A 19686-nucleotide genomic window follows, 5' to 3' on the forward strand; every position below is an offset into this window, starting at 1 on the left:
ACTTTAGGTATAATACATAATATTAATTCAGATATGGACTATGATATCAGTATATTTTATTGCTTGTAATACTCCTACAATTAATATTTTTCTATCAATCAATAAATATGGTAGAAATAGGAAAGTTCTCAAAAAGATTGGAAAAAGAAGAGGATTAAAGTTTACTTTGAGTCAAAAAGGAAGAGTATAATCAAATAAATCAAACCATAGTAAATAAAATGCTACTGTATAAAAAAGGGGATCGGTTAATGATGAAACAGGACATAAACAGCCAACAATTTCACTAGAAGAATCAGGCCAATATATTTGGATGAGGCAGTATATTATAGTGGGTAAGAGCTCAAATTATAATGACAGAAGGATGACTGGGTTTGGATCCTGGCTTTGGCAAATATATATATATATATATATATATATATATATATATATATATATATATATATAGGGATTCAAGCACAGGGAGGCACTTTATATATATATATACATATTTATATATAAATTATATATAATTTAAATAATAATTAAGAAGTATATTTATTAATAGAATTGATAATTATATAAATATGATGAAATAATTAGAAATATGAACAATAATATTAATAAATTTAATAATTTATATTATTTAAAATATATATTTATATATAATTAACATTCTACAGTGCCATTTCCCTCAATGTAGGAGGCATATTAGAATAACATCTTCCTGAAAGGTGATTTATATCTGACTAATTAATAAAACAATCCCAGGCTTGCCATAATCATTTAATTAAATCTTGCTTTCAATAGAGAGTCTTATGGTCAAGCACATACGTAAAATACACTTATTGCATTAAAGGTAAATTTACCTTCTTAATGTAACTAACCCACTTAAACTACTTTAATCATTAAGGTTTATCTACCTCCATAATTATAGGAAGTACTTTTAAAGGATTACATATAATTATTTCTTGCAGAAATGCAACTACTTTCCTATGACTCTTGCCTCTTGCTTGACTTATATTTAAATTTTCTATATTTTTAATTGATTCTAATGAATTACCTCAGTGGCTCTCAAAAATGGTCACATATTTATATCAAGCATATAAGTTCAGATGTCATATATTGAATAGAAACTTCTCAGTAGAGGACCTACGAGTATAGTTTTGAGAAGCGACCTAGTCAGTAATCATCCACACCATAGTATGAGAACTTCTGCTTTATTGCCTATGGAAGAGCTCGTCTTTTGCTTGAGAACACCAGACTCAAAATAGAGATTAAACAGATGAACTTAACCTCAACTGTTGGTCTCTTGAACACCAAATTCTAATCACTTGGGCCATATATTTCAAGATAATAAATAATTGACTTAAAATATAATGACATTGATTATGTAAAACTATTTGATCATCAAAATGTGCTTTGGATAGATATCTGATAGATATCTGAAATACACAGATAAATATCTATGTATTTAGATAATACACAAAACCTAACATTTATCTCTTAAATGATCAAAAATACTTAAAATAAATATTTAAGCTTGCTCAAATCCAACTCTTTAGTCTCTCATATTCTTTATCAGCTCCAGAACCATAGCCAATCATTGCATTTTTTTAAATCTTGTCATTGTCATAACTTTTAATATTCCCTGAAATATAACTTAAATATTCTCTAAATATTCCTTTGATAAATTGTCATACACAGCATACAGGCTATAATATTATTTCCAAATAATTATACTTGAATGAATAGAAAGGGAGAAAACAGTAACTTTTTACAAATTAAATTATTTACCATGCTGGTCTGAATTACTTCGTGACACATTTCTCTTTGATGAAATGTAACTGCTGCACAATTAATAAAACAGTAATGATGTTTCAACTACCTATGAGATCCTAGAATCTCAAGATGAAATTAAGCTTCTTAAGGCAACAGTGATGAAAATTGGCCCCTTTTTTGATCCTCATTTGATATTTAATTTGAAAAACAAAATAAAATTTTCTTGGAAATTAATACTTTTTTAAATAAGTAAATAATATTATTTTTGTGCCAACGTTTAACCAAATAATTGTTGTGATTTTTTTGCATAAAAATTGCAGTAAAAATAAAAAGCTACCCGAAAGTATTTTTTATTATATAGATTCAAAAAATTGTCATCAACATAGAGCTCAGCTACATATAATTTCTAAGACCATGTGAAATGGATATCTTTTTTGAAATGTACATTTAGAAAACTCAGTGTATATGTCGACTCTTTGAAAGTTTGTGGACTATTAGAGCAGTTGGATTGAAATGATTCAGATAAAAAAATACTAAACTGAGTTATACATTGCTTAAATTCAACAATCATTCAAAAATAAACTATTTTCTGAAGAGATCATAGATTTAAAATAAAAATTGACAATCACATTTATTTTTAGTTTCCTTTTTTTTTTTTTTTAAGATTTTATTTATTTGCCCGAGAGAGCCACAAGTAAGCAGAGCAGCAGGCAGAGGGAGAGGGAGAAGCAGGCTCTCTGCTAAGCAGAGAGCCTGATGTGGGGCTCGATCCCAAGACCTGGGATCACAACCTGAGCTGAAGGCAGACATCCAACTGACTGAGCCACCCAGGTGCCCCTATTTTTGGTTTCTTACAGAAATACATATGGGGAAAAATCTTATAACTTTAGTGAAAATTCGAAGTCAGGTTACTTATGCAAGTAATGGCATCTAAATTGCCTTTATAGAATAATAAATTACTTCAAAATTAGCATAGGTTTGAGATTTAATAATATAACTTTGTTTAATAGTTATATTGAACATCTACTAATTAAAAATTTAATGAAAATAAATTAAAACATCAATATTTCCTGATGAAAATGTCAAGCACCACACATGAAATTTTATAAATAAGGTTCAAATCTCCAAAGACTGGAAAAGTTTTATAGAAATAGTCATTATACTTACATAGTCTCCACAGAACATTTTGATGATAGTGGTTAACTTCAGAGTAGAACAAAAGAGTTTTAGTAAGTGATCAATTTCATAGGCTTGTTTTCCTATGTAGCTAGAAAGAATTGAAGTTCACTGTTCAATCACATTTATATGTCTACCGTTCACCTCAGTTTCTCAGGAAAGAAAAAGTAGGGTCAATTCTGGATACAACATGTCTCAAGATAGAGTATTTACACTGAGCTATCAGTCATAGGTGCGTAGGTAGAATTGTTGCATAAAATAAATAGAAACTCTGGTCCTGTGTTGATTTAAGAAACATACATTAGCCAACCAATGAAAGAATGTAATCTTAAGAAAAAGCAGATGACTTATGGAAAGGTAGAGTTGATTAACCACAAAGTTAATGATTTATTTTTTGCTTTATCATTTTTAGATACTCTTTCAGGTACTCTGGCCCCTAGCTTCATGTTTCAAATTGCTAAGTTCTTTGTGCATCTATACTTGATTCAGTAGTATTTTTAACTACTGTGTATCTGGTCATAAGTTAAAAAATAATGTATTTAGGTCAGAATTGAAGACCCAGCAATAAATCTTTGGAGAAACCATATATATTCACTATCATTTTCGTACTTCGTATATATTTTCATTTTAATATTTAGTTTTATTACATTTTAAGGAAACAATTTAAAAAATACCTTCAAATTCTAATACATTTTTAGGAAATATCTATCCCCATAAGTTTCATACATTATTCCAGATATCACAAAATAAATGTGTATTATATCATTTTACTGCCATTTAGTGAACAACACAGTGTTCATTTAGTCTATAAAAATTTTTTAAAGATTTTGAAAGTGAATTACAGATAAATAACTTTTGGTTGAAAGAACATAAAATTACAATATGTATCAGTAGATCAGTATCCATAACTACTTTGTCCAAAATCAATCTGATGTTAAAATATGGATAAAAATCATTAAGCAGGATATCTTAATATAATGTGTAATATAAAATGTAATGTAAATATGTAATGTAAAATATCTGATGCCTGCAGCATCAATTCATAAGATTCTGATTAATAAATTAATAATATACTTGGTACCATGTAACATGTAAAGAAGCATTATGCCTGCTTTTGAAGAAATTATAATCTAATAAATCATTCTACAAAACGTGTGTGTACACATGTATGTATGTATATCTGTGCCTATGTCTGTATTTGTCTTATGTTTTCTCTGTGTATATTTAAAAAGCATATAGTAATTACTAAATAACTTTATACTTGTATGTATAGGATTCAAAATTAAAAGCAAAGGAAAATGAGTTTTTCAACTAAAAGTATCATTTTCTTTCTTTTTAAAAAAGACTTATTTAGGGCGACTGGGTGGCTCAGTCATTAAGCGTCTGCCTTTGGCTCAGGTCATGATCCCAGAGTCCTGGGATTGAGTTCCACATCAGGCTCTCTGCTCAGCGGGGGGCCTGCTTCTCCCTCTCCTACTCCCCTTGCTTGTGTTCCCTCTCTCGCTGTCTCTCTCTGTAAAAAAATAAATAAAATTAAAAAAAATAAAAAGATTTATTTATTTATTTTAGAGAGAGAGCACTAGCAGGGGGAGGGGCACAGGGAGAGGGAGAGAATCTTCAAGCAGACTCTGCGCTGAGCATGCAGCCTGACACAGGGCTCAATCCCGGGACCAAATGGGATCATGACTTGAGCTAAAATCCAGAGTCGGCCACTTAACTGATCCACCCAGGTTCTCCCATTTTATTTCTTATGATTATTTTCAAAAGTTGTGTGATTTGTGGCTCTAATTATAGACTAAGTATGTTAATGTGAAATGAAAATTTTCAAAATATTTGAGGCAAACATATTTTCTCTAATAGTATCAGATAATTGAGAGAAAAGAGATTTGGTAATATTTCCTAATTTCCTTCCAGACAATGATTACTTTATTTTTACTCATCATTACTTTATGACTTAGCTTTTTAAAAAATGAACTCAATTAAGACTATGATGTCCAGGATTTGCTTTATAACACTTCATGCAAAAAAGATGTGGTACATATTAATCCAGTATGGCAAAATCTTGAAAGTTGTTGAAGAGATGGTAGTCCATTAGATAATTCTATTTTTGTTTATATTTGAAAATTTTCATAATAATTTTTTTAAGTTTGAGTTTAACTTATTTACTCATTCAAATACGATTTGAGTATCTAATATATGGAAAGTAAGAAATGCTAACAATAGTTGAGTTTTTACTCTATATTTAGCACTGTTTCAAGCAAACTTGCCTAAAATCACACCCTAAGAAGTGCTTCAGTGGAAATTTAAGCCTAGGTAGTCCAGCATCAGAACCTATAACCTCAGTCTCTGTGCTATGCAGGTATTCTGTTAAGAAGTAAAAGAAGATAACAAATATATACAACAAAATTTAAAAGCCTATTTCTTGATTCAAAGGTATTTATATTTTGGTAGATAGGTAAAATTCATAGACTACAAGATGAGAAATGATAAGTACCATAAGCAAGTTACAGAATATATTATGTACAATTTCATAAAAAGCAAATTACTATAGGCTGCAAGTAAAGCAAGAAGTAGCATTTGAAATGTAGCTTAGAAGTACAGAAAGAGTCTTCCAGTAGAGAAACCAAGAAACAAACACTCAGGGATAGAGTAAGGAGGTGGGAGGTCTGAGGTGTGTATATGTGGATAAATCCAAAGGCAGGTGAATTAGTTAGAAAAGCATAGAAAAGTGTGGCAAATATTGGTAGTACCCACTAATAATTGCTTAAGTTAGGGGTGCATTGACCTGAATACCAGGTATGTTGTAGGTTATGTTATTGTTCATGATCATTCACTTTCTTAATTTCTGTTATATGTATATACTTTTATGTACCTTTGATTTTGGGTTTAGTCATGTGACTTGCTTCAACCAAATGAATATGACCAGGTGGTATACATCTGAGCACAGGCTTTTAGATACATGGAGATTTTCTGCTGCTCTTTTCTATTACTTCTGCTCTCTGGCACCATTCTCTGCCAGAATGTGTAGAAGCTTAAATGAGAAGCCAGTGGAAGTAGGCCATAGGAAATCTACAACCTCTTAGATTTGCAGTAGCTAACTAAGGCAATCCCAATATGGGCAATATTTGTCATGCTATTCTGGCTGGAAGCCATTCAACATTAAACTTCTGATTTTTTATTTTTGAAAACCATTTGTCAGGCAATCTTCTAGATAAAATTTGAATTCCTATATGGTATGCCATACCAAACCATCATTTAATCCTCCTAGGAGTCAAATTTTATATCATTTGATTTATTAGCAAATATTTATTAGGTAACTAATATGTGCCTGGAAATGTACTAGGTGCTTGGGGTACTTCACTGAACAAGACAAAGATTCCTGTCTTGTGCTTATATTTATTAATTAATAATTTGGAATTTTAATTTTATACATGATTCCAAAAATGCGTTATTAATATAAGTTGTTTAATATAAATTTTTATATATTTGTATAATAATACTGCTTCCTTGAGCACTACAAAATATCTAAAAACAACAATTGTAAGGTGGCTATAAATAGAACAAATTTCCTTCCAGTTAGACAGTGATTTTGTCTCAATATTCCCTAATGAATATTTAAAAAATTTTTTTTAAAAGATTTTATTTATTTGTCAGAGAGAGAGAGAGAAAGAACACAAAGCAGCAAGAACAGAAGGCAGAGGGAGAAGCAGTCTCTCTGCTGAGCAAGGAGCCCGATGTGGGGCTCGATCCCGGGACCCTGGGACCATGACCTGAGCCGAAGGCAGACGCTTAACGACTGAGCCACCCAGGTGCCCCCCCGGATGAATATTTTTGTAATTCTTATTTATGTATTTGAGAGCCAGAGAGAGAGAGTGCATGAGCAGGAGGAGGGACAAAAGGAGAGGGAAAACAGACTCCCCACTGAGCAGGGAGCCAAGAAGTGGGGGTGCTCAAGGCCAGCTTGAGGCCGGGCTGGATCTCAGGAGGCTGAAATCATGACCTGAGCCGAAGGCAGACATTTAACTGACTCATTCACCCAGGTGCCCCTTCCCTAATGAATTTTGAAGAACAATGTACCTCTTTATCATTTTTAAAGGTGTCATATAAATATTTTTATTCAAGATTAGATAGTTGCAATTTATCTTTCTACTTTTCTAAAAAATCTACTGAGATTCAAATACCATAGCAATTCCATTCCCACTATCATTTAAAAAACATATAATAAGCTCTTATTTAACAGTTGAATATTCTGCGTCCTTCCTCTGCCTCTCTGAACTCCTATTTCCATTCGACTTCCCTTTTAGATGTTTATCATGAGGTAATTTATGTTTGTATATCTTTTGGAGAGGTCATCTTATTAAATTATGTGTATACATTTTTTTCTCTAAGCTTGCCTGTAAAGGTTTTCATTTAAATCTTTAAGCCAATAGTTCTTTTCCACTAATCTTTGTTATTTTTATAAACAACTTTAAATTGTCTACAATTAACTGCATCCATTTAAAGTATATTATGTTCTAATTTTTGAAGGTATATACATCTGTGAAACTGAAACCACAAACAAGATTCAAAACATTTCCATCACCCACAAAGGTGTTCCCATATCCCTTTATAGCTTCTCCCTCCATCCATCTCTTGCCCTAGGCAACCGCTGATCTGTTTTTTGACAACCACAGATTAGTTTGCTTTATCTAGAATTGCATATAAATGGAATCATATGATATGTATTCTCTTTTGTCTGAATTTTTTCAGTAGACTATTTTTAAGATTGATTCATGTGTAATATCAAGAGTTCATTCCTTTTATTGTTAATATTCCATTGTATGGATATACTACATATTATTTACTCATTTACCTGTTGATCACCTGGTTGTTGCAAAAATAAGAATGCCTTTAAGCCAAAAATTGACATTATCATCTCTTAAAATTTTAGTTTAATAACTGGGGTTATATCACATTATGCTTCTCTTTTTTTATTATTATATTATGTTATACATACATTACATCATTAGTTTTTGACATAGTGTTCCACGATTCATTGTTTGCATATAACACCCAGTGCTCCATTCAATACGTGCCCTCTTTAATACCCATCACCAGGCTAACCCATCCCCCCACCCACTGTCCCTAGAACCCTCAGTTTGTTTCTAGGAGTCCATAGTCTCCCATGGTTCATCATCCCCTCCAATTTCCCCCCCTTCATTTTTCCCTTCCTGCTATTTTCTTCTCCTTCTCCTTCTCCTTCTCCTTCTCCTTCTCCTTCTCCTTCTCCTTCTCCTTCTCCTTCTCCTTCTTCTTCTTCTTCTTCTTCTTCTTCTTCTTCTTCTTCTTCTTCTTCTTCTTCTTTTTTTAACATATATTATTTGTTTCAGAGGTACAGGTCTGTGATTCAACAGTCTTACACAATTCACAGCACTCACCATAGCACATACCCTCCCCAATGTCTATCACCCAGCCACCCCATCCCTCCCACCGCCCACACTCCAGCAACCCTCAGTTTGTTTCCTGAGATTAAGAATTCCTCATATCAGTGAGGTCATATGATACATGTCTTTCTCTGATTGACTTATTTCACTCAGCATATTACTCTCCAGTTCCAACCACATTGTTGCAAATGCCAAGCATTCATTCCGTTAGACTCATTCCTTTATATATATATCTATGTATATATATCTCATATATATATTGTATATATACCACAACTTCTTTATCCGTCCATCTGTTGATGGACATTTTGGCTCTTTCCATAGTTTGGCTATTGTGGACATTGCTGCTGTAAACATTGGGGTGCATATACCCCTGGGAATCCCTACATTTGTATCTTTGGGATAAATACCCAGTAGTGCAATTGCTGGGTCATACAGTAGCTCTATTTTCAACTTTTTGAGGAACCTCCATACTGTTTTCCAGAGTGGCTGCACCAGCTTGCATTCCCACCAATAGTGTAGGAGGGTTCCCCTTTCTCTGCATCCTCTCCAACAACTGTCGTTTTCTGACTTGTTAATTTTAGCCAATCTGACCGGTGTGAAGTGATATCTCATTGAGGTTTTGATTTGGATTTCCCTGATGCCGAGCGATGTAGAGCACTTTTTCATGTGTCTGTTGGCCATTTGGATGTCTTCTTTGGAAAAATGTCTGTTCATGTCTTCTGCCCATTTCTTGATTAGATTAGTAGTTCTTTGGGTGTTGAGTTTGATAAGTTCTTTAGAGATTTTGGATGCTAGCCCTTTATCTGATATGTCATTTGCAAATATCTTCTCCCATTCTGTCGGTTGTCTTTTGGTTTTGTGGACTATTTCTTTTGTTGTGCAAAAGCTTTTTATCTTGATGAAGTCCCAATAGTTCATTTTTGCCCTTGCTTCCCTTGCCTTTGGCAATGTTTCTAGGAAGAAGTTGCTGCAGCTGAGGTCGAAGAGGTTGCTGCCTGTGTTCTCCTTTAGGATTTTGATGGACTCCTGTCTCACATTGAGGTCTTTCAACCATTTGGAGTCTATTTTTGTGTGTGGTGTAAGGAAATGGTCCAGTTTCATTCTTCTGTATGTGACTGTCCTATTTTCTCAACACCATTTGTTGAAGAGACTGTCTTTTTTCTACTGGACATTCTTTCCTGCTTTGTCGAAGATGAGTTGACCCTAGAGTTGAGGGTCCATTTCTGGGCTCTCTATTCTGTTCCATTTATCTATGTGTCTGTTTTTGTGCCAGTACCATACTGTCTTGATGATTACAGCTTTGTAATACAGCCTGAAGTCCGAAATTGTGATGCCACCAACTTTGCTTTTCTTTTTCAACATTCCTCTGGCTATTCAGGGTCTTTTTTGGTTCCATACAAATTTTAGGATTATTTGTTCCATTTCTTTGAAAAAAGTGGATGGTATTTGGATAGAGATTGCATTGAATGTGTAGATTGCTCTAGGTAGCATTGACATCTTCACTATATTTTTCTTCCAATCCATGAGTATGGAACATTTTTCCATTTCTTTGTGTCTTCCTCAATTTCTTTCATGAGTATTTTATAGTTTTCTGCGTACAGATCCTTTGCCTCTTTGGTTAGATTTATTCCTAGGTATCTTATGGTTTTGGGTGCAATTGTAAATGGGATCGACTCCTTAATTTCTCTTTCTTCTGTCTTGTTGTTGGTGTATAGGAATGCCACTGATTTCTGTGCTTTGATTTCATATCATGCCATTTTACTGAATTCCTGTATGAGTTCTAGCAGTTTTGGGGTGGAGTCTTTTGGGTTTTCCACATAAAGTATCATATCATCTGCAAAGAGTGAGAGTTTGACTTCTTTGCCGATTTGGATGCCTTTTATTTCTTTTTGTTGTCTGATTGCTGTGGCTAGGACTTCTAATACTATGTTGAATAGCAGTGGTGATAGTGGACATCCATGCCGTGTTCCTGACCTCAGGGGGAAAGCTCTCAGTTTTTCACCATTGAGAATGTTATTCACTGTGTGTTTTTCATAGATGGCTTTTATGATATTGAGGTATGTACCCTGTATCCCTATTGTCTGAAGAGTTTTGATCAAGAAAGGATACTGTACTTTGTCAAATGCTTTCTCTGCATGTATTGAGAGGATTATATGGTTCTTGTTCTTTCTTTTATTAATGTATTGTATGACATTGATTGATTTGCAGTTGTTGAACCAACCTTGCAGCCCAGGGATAAATCCCACTTGATCATGGTGAATGATCCTTTTAATGTACTGTTGGATCCTATTGGCTAGTATTTGATGAGAATTTTTGCATCCATGTTCATCAGGGATATTGGTCTGTAATTCTCCTTTTTGATGGAGTCTTTGTCTGGTTTTGGGATCAAGGTAATGGTGGCCTCAAAAACGAGTTTGGAAGTTTTCCTTGCATTTCTATTTTTTGGAACAGTTTCAGAAGAATAGGTATTAATTCTTCTTTAAATGTTTGGTAGAATTCCCCTGGCAAGCCATCTGGCCCTGGACTCTTGTTTGTTGGGAGATTTTTGATGACTGCTTCAATTTCCTTAGTGGTTATGGGTCTGTTCATGTTTTCTATTTCTTCCTGGTTCAGTTTTGGTAGTTGATACATCTCTAGGAATGCATCCATTTCTTCCAGATTATCTAATTTGCTGGCATAGAGTTGCTCATAATATGTTCTTATAATTGTTTGTATTTCTTTGGTGTTGGTTGTGATCTCTCCTCCTTCATTCATGATTTTATTTATTTGGGTCCTTTCACTTTTCTTTTTGATAAGTCTGGCCAGGGGTTTATCAATCTTATTAATTCTTTCAAAGAACCAGCTCCTAGATTCGTTGATATGTTCTACTGTTTTGGTTTCTATTTCATTGATATCTGCTCTGATCTTTATTATTTCTCTTCTCCTGCTGGGTTTAGGCTTTATTTGCTGTTCTTTCTCCAGCTTCTTTAGGGGTAGGGTTAGGTTGTGTATTTGAGACCTTTCTTGTTTCTTGAGAAAGGCTCGTATTGGTATATACTTTCCTCTCAGGACTGCCTTTGCTGCATCCCAAAGATTTTGTACAGTTGTGTTTTCATTCTCATTGGTTTCCATGAATTTTTTTAATTCTTTAATTTCCTGGTTGACCCATTCATTCTTTAGTAGGATACTCTTTAGCCTCTATGTATTTGAGTTCTTTCCTACTTCCCCTGTGATTGAGTTCTAGTTTCAAAGCATTGTGGTCTTAAAATATGCAGGGAATGATCCCAATCTTTTGGTACTGGTTGAGACCTGATTTGTGACCTAGGATGTGATCTATTCTGGAGAATGTTCTATGGGCACTGGAGAAGAATGTGTATTCTTTTGCTTTTAGACAGAATGTTCTGAATATATCTGTGAGGTCCATTTGGTCCAATGTGTCATTTAAAATCTTTATTTCCTTGTTGATATTTTGCTTAGATGATCTGTCCATTTCAGTCAGGGGGGTATTAAAGTCCCCCACTATTATTGTATTGTTGTCAATGTGTTCCTTGGCTTTTGTTATTAATTAGTTTATACAATTTGCTGCTCCCATGCTAAGGGCATAGATATTTACAATTGTTAGATCTTCTTGTTGGATAGACCCTTTAGGTAGGATATAGTGTCCTTCCTCATCTCTTATTACAGTCTTTGGTTTAAAATCTAATTTGTCTGATATAAGGATTGCCAGCCCAGCTTTCTTTTGGTGTCCATTAGCATGGTAAATAGTTTTCCACCCCCTCACTTTCAATATGGGGGTGTCTTTGGGTCTAAAATGAGTCTCTTGCAGACAGCATATCGATGGGTCTTGTTTTTTAATCCAATCTGATAGCCTTTGTGTTTTGATTGGGGCATTTAGCCCATTTGCATTCAGGGTAACTATTGAAAGGTATGAATTTAGTGCCATTGTATTGCCTGTAAGGTGACTGTTACTTTGTATTGTCTCTGTTCCTTTCTGATCTATGCTGCTTTTAGGCTCTCTCTTTGCTTAGAGGACCCCTTTCAATATTTGTTGGAGGGCTGGTTTCATGTTTGCAAATTCCTTTAGTTTTTGTTTGTCCTGGAAGCTTTTTATCTCTCCTTCAATTTTCAATGAGAGCCTAGCTGGATATAATATTCTTGGCTGCATATTTTTCTCGTTTAGTGCTCTGAAGATATCATGCCAGTCCTTTCTGGCCTGCCAGGTCTCTGTGGATAGCTCTGTTGCCAAACTAATATTTCTACCATTGTAGGTTACATATCTCTTCTCCCGAGCTGCTTTCAGGATTTTCTCTTTGTCTCTGAGACTCGTAAGTTTTACTATTAGATGTCGGGGTGTTGACCTATTTTTATTGATTTTGAGAGGGGTTCTCTGTGCCTCCTGGATTTTGATGCCTGTTTCCTTCCTCACATTAGGGAAGTTCTCTGCTATAATTTACTCCAATATACCTTCTGCCCCTCTCTCTCTTTCTTCTTCTTCTGGGATCCCAATTATTCTAATGTTGTTTTGTCTTATCATATTGCTTATCTCTCGAATTCTGCCCTCATGATCCTGTAGTTGTTTCTCTTTCTTTTTCTCAGCCTCTTTATTTTCCATCATTTGGTCTTCTATATCGTTGATTCTCTCTTCTGCCTCATTTATCCTAGCAGTTAGTGCCCCCATTTTTGATTGCACCTCATGAATAGCCTTTTTGATTTCGACTTGGTTAGATTTTAGTTCTTTTATTTCTCCAGAGAGGGTTTCTCTAATTACTTCCACGCTTTTTTTCAAGCCCAGCTAGTATATTTAAAGTCATGATTCTGAACTCTAGGTCAGACATTGCACTAATGTCCGTATTGAGTAGGTCCCTGGCTGATGATATTATCTCTTGTTCTTTTTATTGAGGTGATTTTTTTCGTCTTGTCATATTGTCCAGAGGAGAATAGATGAATGAGAGAACAAAATGCTAACAGGTTAACTTTGTCCCCATGAAATATACTCTATACAAATCATAAAAGACCTGAAACCAGGGGAAAAGAAAGGGAAAGAAAGAAAAAAGAAAGAGAAAAGAAAGAAAAAAAAAAACAAAAAGAAAAAGATAAAAACAAAAACAGAACAATACAAAAAAAACCAGAATATGATCAAATATGATCAGGCTAGTGCATAGATCAGTGCCACACACTAGATTTTGGGCATATTTTGGTCTGTTAGAAAAAAGTGCCTCCTAAAATTTTAAAGGAAGAAAGACTTATATATGTACAAAATAAGGGTTGATACAATGAAGGGATGGAAGATGACTGTAAAGATGAAAATTATAAAAGATTTTATAAGAGGAACTGATAAGATAAGAAGTTGTTTGATAAAAGAAAGAAGAAGATTTTAAAAAAAAAGGGAGAGAATGTGATCAGGCAGGAGACTAGAACAAAGCCATACACTAGTGATTTAGGGTATATTTTGATCTGTTAGATGAAACTGTATCTCAAAATTTTAAAGAGAGGACAACTTATATATATGCCAAAAATAAGGGTAACTACTATGAAGGGATAAAATATGACTCTAAAAATGAAAAATAAAAAATGTTTTTTTAAAAAAAGGGATTAATCAGATGTTGGTTGAAAAAGGGAAAAAGAAAAATTAAAAAAAACAGTTAAAAAAATTAACTTTGAAAAACTAATGATTCATGGTAAAAAAAAGCCATGAATTCTATGTGCAGTATTCCCCTAGCGCTGGAGTTCTCCCATTCTCCTTGATCGGTAAACTTGGTCTTGGCTTGCTGGCCATTCATACTGATCTTCTGGGGGAGGGGCCTGTTGCTGTGGTTCCCAAATATCTCTGCCGGAGGTGGAATTGCCCCACCCTTCTCTGTCCGGTCTAAGCAAGCTTCTCAGGTTTGCTCTCAGGAGCTTTTGTTCTCTGCAAGCTCTGATACAGCTTTGGAGGACCAGGGTGAAAATTGTGGCCTCCCAATCTCCACTCAGAGGAGCTGAGAACTCGGGCCCCTGCTCCTCAGTGCGCCCCCAGAGAAAAGCAGTCAATCCTGTCTCCCTGGTCTCCGGTTGCACTGCGTGCTCACCCGGCCTGTGACTGAGCGTTTCTATCTCTGGCACTCGACCCCGTGTGGAGTCTCCAAATCCAGCAGATCCCTGCAGTGCGCTCCTGCGCCGCTCCTCCCGGGGGAGGGAGGGGAGTCTCCCTGGATCTGCTGCTTGTTGGGTCCCTGCTGGAGGAGCAGTGGCCCGACTGGGCCACAGATCACAGTTTATGGCAACCCCCAGCTGAGAGCCCGCGCCTCGGCTCCGTCTCTGCAGCCGGCTTCCCTGCTCCAATACCTGGGAGCTCTGCTGCACTCAGGCACCCCCGGTCTTTCTGTGACCCCGAGGGTCCTGAGACCACACTGTCCCGCAAGGGTTCCACCCCCCGCTTAGCCACTGGAGCGATGTCCGTCAGCGGAGCCAGCTTCTAAAAGTTCCGATTTTGTGCTCCTCGGCTCTATCACGTGCCAGAAGCGGCAGACAGAGGCCCCCTCCCCCACCGTCTATCCTCCCGAATATTGCCTCGGATTAACTTCTCCACACGTCCTACCTTCCAGTAAGTGGTCGCTTCTCTGTTCAGAGAGTTGTTGCTATTCTTCTCTTTGATCTCTTGTTGAGTTCGTAGGTTTTCAGAATGCTTTGATCCCTATTCAGCTGAATTCCTGAGACCAGACGAAATCCAGGTCTCCTACTCCTCCGCCATCTTCGTCTGCCTCCTAAGTGGCCAACTCTTGATTTCGGCTCATATGATGATCTCAGGTGGTGAGATCGAGCCCTGAACTTGGCTCAGCACTCAGTGGAAGGTCAAAGCCTGCTTGGGATTCTGCCCCTCTCCTTCTGCCTCCCACCTCCTGCTTATGTGCTCTCTCTCTCTCTAAAATAAATAAATAAATCTTAAAATATTCCTGTGAACATAAGCCTCTAAGTGTTAAAATTGTTTCTTCTTGATAGATTTCCTTGGAGTAATGGTGCACATTTTGCCAAAACCATAAATATCTTTAAAATATATTGTAATAAATGAAATAGATAAATTACTTTCTCAGTGAGTACATGTATCCAGGGATGAATGTTACTGACAGAATGAGAGAGAGTATAATACACATTCTAGTTTTACCTTTTTAATAGGTGTAAACTCTGAAAAGTGTATTCAGATAAATACTTTGGTAGGAATGGTAGTTTTGTTACAAGAATGTAACTTGGAATACCTACCATTGACATGGATGGAATTGGAGGGTATTATGTTAAGTGAAATAAATCAATCAGAGAAAGACAATTATATGGTTTCACTCATATGTGGAACATAAGAAATAGCACAGAGGATCATAGGGGAAGGAAGGGAAAACTGAATGGGAAGAAATCAGAGAGGGAGACAACCCATGACAGACTCTTGGCTCTGGGAAACAAATTGAGGGTAGCGGAAGGGCAGGTGGGTTGGGGAATGGGGTAACTGGGTGATGGGCATTAAGGAGAGCACGTGATGTGATGAGCACTGGGTATTATACACCACTAATGAATCATTGAATACTACATTAAAAAAAATGTAACTCAGGGCACCTGGATGCCTCAGTTTGTTAGGCATCCAACTCTTGATTTTTTGATTCAGGTCATGATCTCAAGGTTGTAAGATCCCGTCCTGCATTGGGTTCTGTGCTCAGGGGGTACCTGCTTGAGATTCTCTCTCTCCCTCTCTCTCTGCTTCTCCCTCTCTGTGTGCTCTCCCTCTCTGTCTCTCTAAAATAAATAAATAAATCTTTAAAAAAGAATGTAACTCAATTCTGTAAAGCTCTGAGTGATTTGAACATTGTAATTTATTATCAAAATATCAGTTTGTTAGTTGACAAACATATTTGGTTCAGAAGGATTTGCTATTCAGTCATAATAATCATTCATTTCAATTTCCAGTAAATACACCGAAAAGCAAGACCTCTTAAATGACTACTGGTTTTGCTTTTATTCTTTTCTTAGATACATCTTGTTGTCATAGTTAAAATTAAACATAACTGAGGAAAAGCAACTTTATAAATAGGAAAATTTTTGGTCAAACTTTCTGTTACCTGGTAATAAAGACCTATATAGTTATGCTAATGTTTAATTTTCTTTCTTATTGTTTAATTATCTTTAAGTCCCTTGAAAAGACTTGGCAAATGTACAGAAGATGTATTAATAATTTCATATCATGTCTGAAAATAATTAAGTCTATAATTTTGACTTTGACAGAGTTAGAACAGCAATAAACATCTGAGAAAAAGTAATTACTCTTATTTTAAATGATGATGGTTTTCCAAAGTCCCATGTTCCAGACTGGAGTGAAGGATATTTTGTCCTATATCCATAGTTAAGTTGATGTTCTTTTTAGAATGTAGATTTGTGTACTTTGGAAACATTAATACTAATGAAGTAACTATTGGACCATTAAAAAGTGCAGGGCTTACAAATTACACTAATAATTCTTGCTAAGTCTGTTGTTTACTATAAAATTCACATGTTTGTGTTATGTTGGTTGATCTAAATTTAATAAGTGTGCAGTCAAAATGTTTATGGAAGAAGAGAAATATGTATGGTCACATCACAATAAGAAACACATATACACAATAAAAACAGATTGATTGAGTACAACTTAAATATATGACAGAAAACATCAAGCATGTGATAATTGGGTCTGAAAATCCTGCTCATCTTTTCTACTCTCTTGAAGGTCTATTTCACGTACTGATTTTCGCCGAACCTCAAACCCCCACACTCTTCCACACTTCGAACTTATAGCAGATGCCTCTTTTATTGTTTCACTGAGGAAGTATGCATTAATATAAATCATGACGTTTTCATCCGTCATGTACGTCTGTACAATTATATTCTTTCTCAACCTCTGTAATAATGGTCATTGCTCCTAACTTAGGCTCTTTTCCTATCTGTGTCCAAGCACTTGACTTATGCATTCTCTCTTAACTTATACAAGGTTTTTAATCTTGAAATCATCCCATTTCTTCTCATCATCATTTTATTCTTTTAATATTTCCATTAGCCCCAAAATATGTCATAGCAATTGTCATTTTAAAAAGCAAGCGACCAACTAACCAGAGAACAAATTCCCTTGACTCTACACTCTCCACCAGCTACAACTCCATTTTTCTTTTCCTCTACATAGGGAAAGGTCCTTCACACAGTTCCCTATACTCCCTTTCTCTACTTTAACTATACATGCTTCAGATCATTTCAGTCAAGTTTTCCCCACTACCCTGAAACTGTTTTTGTCATGAATGATGGTAATCTTTGTAAATCTAGTGGCTTATTCTCTGTTTTTATCTTATTTGGAAGAGTTGTCTTATCGCTCCTTTTTGATACATGTTGTTCACTTGGCTTTTGGAACACCACTCTCTTCTAGTTTTACTTTGACTTCATTGGTTGCAACTTCTCAATCTCCTTTACTGTAAATTCCTCTTCTGAATTTCCATATTTAGAAAATTTCCAGGGATTGGTCTTCGATCTTTTTCTGTTTTTATGTAAACACTTGCCCTTTATTGTCAAACTTAATCTCTGAGCTTTAATCCCTGAGCTTTAAAACTATCCATATATTTATGAATCTCAATTTCATGTCTTGTCTCTGAGCTCCAAAATATTGATTCAACACCTTCATTTAAATATCTAAAACTATATTAAAAGAAATTCACATTTTTGCTTTACACCACAAATTTGCTCTTCTATGTCAATGCCACTACAATCCACTGAGTTGCTTTAGCCAAAAATCTAGGTCTCATCTTTTACTACCTTTATCTACCCTGAAGAATCAGCAAGTCCTATTGATGCTATCTTTATCATATATCCTCAATATGATCACTCACTTTCATCTCTTCCACCACAACTGTCTTAATCCAAGCTGAGACTACTGCAAAATCCTCCTCACAGAGCTTCTTTGACAACTTGCTTTACCATATAGAGTCCATTCTTCACACAGGAAACAGAGTAAATTAGATATGTTACTCATCTTTTCAAAATCCTTCAGGGACTTCTGAAAACCCTTCAAATAAAATCCATACTTCTTCCCAAGTCATACAAGATCTTCCATGATCTAACCCTGACTATATTTCTGCCTTCTTCTCCAACCTCTTCGCCAATGGCTCATTCTACTACAGACTGAATGCCATCTTCTTGATGTCTTGTAGACACCAAGCTTGCCTCATACTCAAAACCTTAGCAATTTACATTTAACTTGCTTTTCATTTATGTATATCCCTATTCTCCATGTTTTGGCAAGGGTGGCTCTTTCTCTTATCTAGACTTTTGCTTAAATATTGCCTCCTTAGAAATATCTTACTTGACCTGTTTTTAATAGATCCTTCCACTTACAACACCATTTCTACCTTTGTTTTTTTTCTTCATCTCCTCTGTAATGAAAATGATATTTTTTCCTTTATTTAAAAAAAAATATGTCTCTACCACTAATTAAGCTCTATGAGGACAATTTCTTGGTCTTACTACCATACTGAAAGTACATAAAAAAGTGTATAAAGTATAAAAAGTACCCCAAAAATATTTTTTGAATTAAGGAATTTGATTTTCTCAAAATTTAGAACTGAGGGCAAGATCATTAATCATGTTGGTGGGGCCATTAGACTTTCCCTGGTGGCCATACTCTATGACAATTCTCTTAGTCTCTAATGCACAAACAAATGATCTTTTAGTGTAAACACCAAAATTATGTGTCATCCAAATACACGTACTATTTTTTAAAAAAAATTCTTGTCCTAGAACTTTAAAAATATGATTATTGGTCATCCTAGCTAGCAATCTCTATAATCTCACTTTTTGTTTACTTCAAAGTTCTTCCTGACACAAAATAGCAAAAATTATCTTTCCTGAATTATATTGATTATCACTTATAACAATAGATTTTTATTTAGTATATCACACATGTCCTACTCAAAATGCCATGTCAATTTTTATAAATTGATGAAGGTAATTGATGTTGAAATTTAAAGCAATTTTTCAGGCAAATTCATGTATAATTAATAACATATATCCATGTCATGGATAAATGAACAAAATGTGATTTTAAAAATTATCTTTATCTCTGCAGTTTAGACATACTGATATTCTAAAGTCCATTTAAATTTCACTCTAATTGGAAATTTGCACTGACCCTTTCCATTTTGTAGCAATAGAATTCATGAATAAAAATAACCCATTTTTAATTATTTTTCAAATCAGATCTCCAAATCCTTATAGAAGAAATTTAATTAAAGTCAAGGAAAAAAGGAACATACTATAAAATTATTTTCATCACTTTGAAAATTAGATTCTAGCACATTAATCATGTATATTA

At 34.9% G+C, this 19686-nt stretch overlaps 1 protein-coding gene across 1 annotated transcript in view; it reads right to left on the reverse strand.

Annotated features, from left to right (window-relative positions):
* ANXA10 (annexin A10) overlaps window positions 1-17199 on the reverse strand; it is a 108296-nt gene extending 91097 nt beyond the window's left edge. Inside the window, exon 1 of the mRNA XM_028104337.1 lies at window positions 17077-17199. Coding sequence (XP_027960138.1) covers window positions 17077-17199 — 123 coding nt within the window. The remainder of the gene's footprint in view (window positions 1-17076) is intronic.
* Window positions 17200-19686: the final 2487 nt, after the last annotated feature.

This window comes from Eumetopias jubatus, unplaced genomic scaffold, assembly GCF_037043125.1.
Source record: "Eumetopias jubatus isolate StellerSeaLion01/CBP00866 unplaced genomic scaffold, mEumJub1_p1.0 scaffold_2, whole genome shotgun sequence".
Classification (NCBI taxonomy): Eukaryota; Metazoa; Chordata; class Mammalia; order Carnivora; family Otariidae; genus Eumetopias; species Eumetopias jubatus.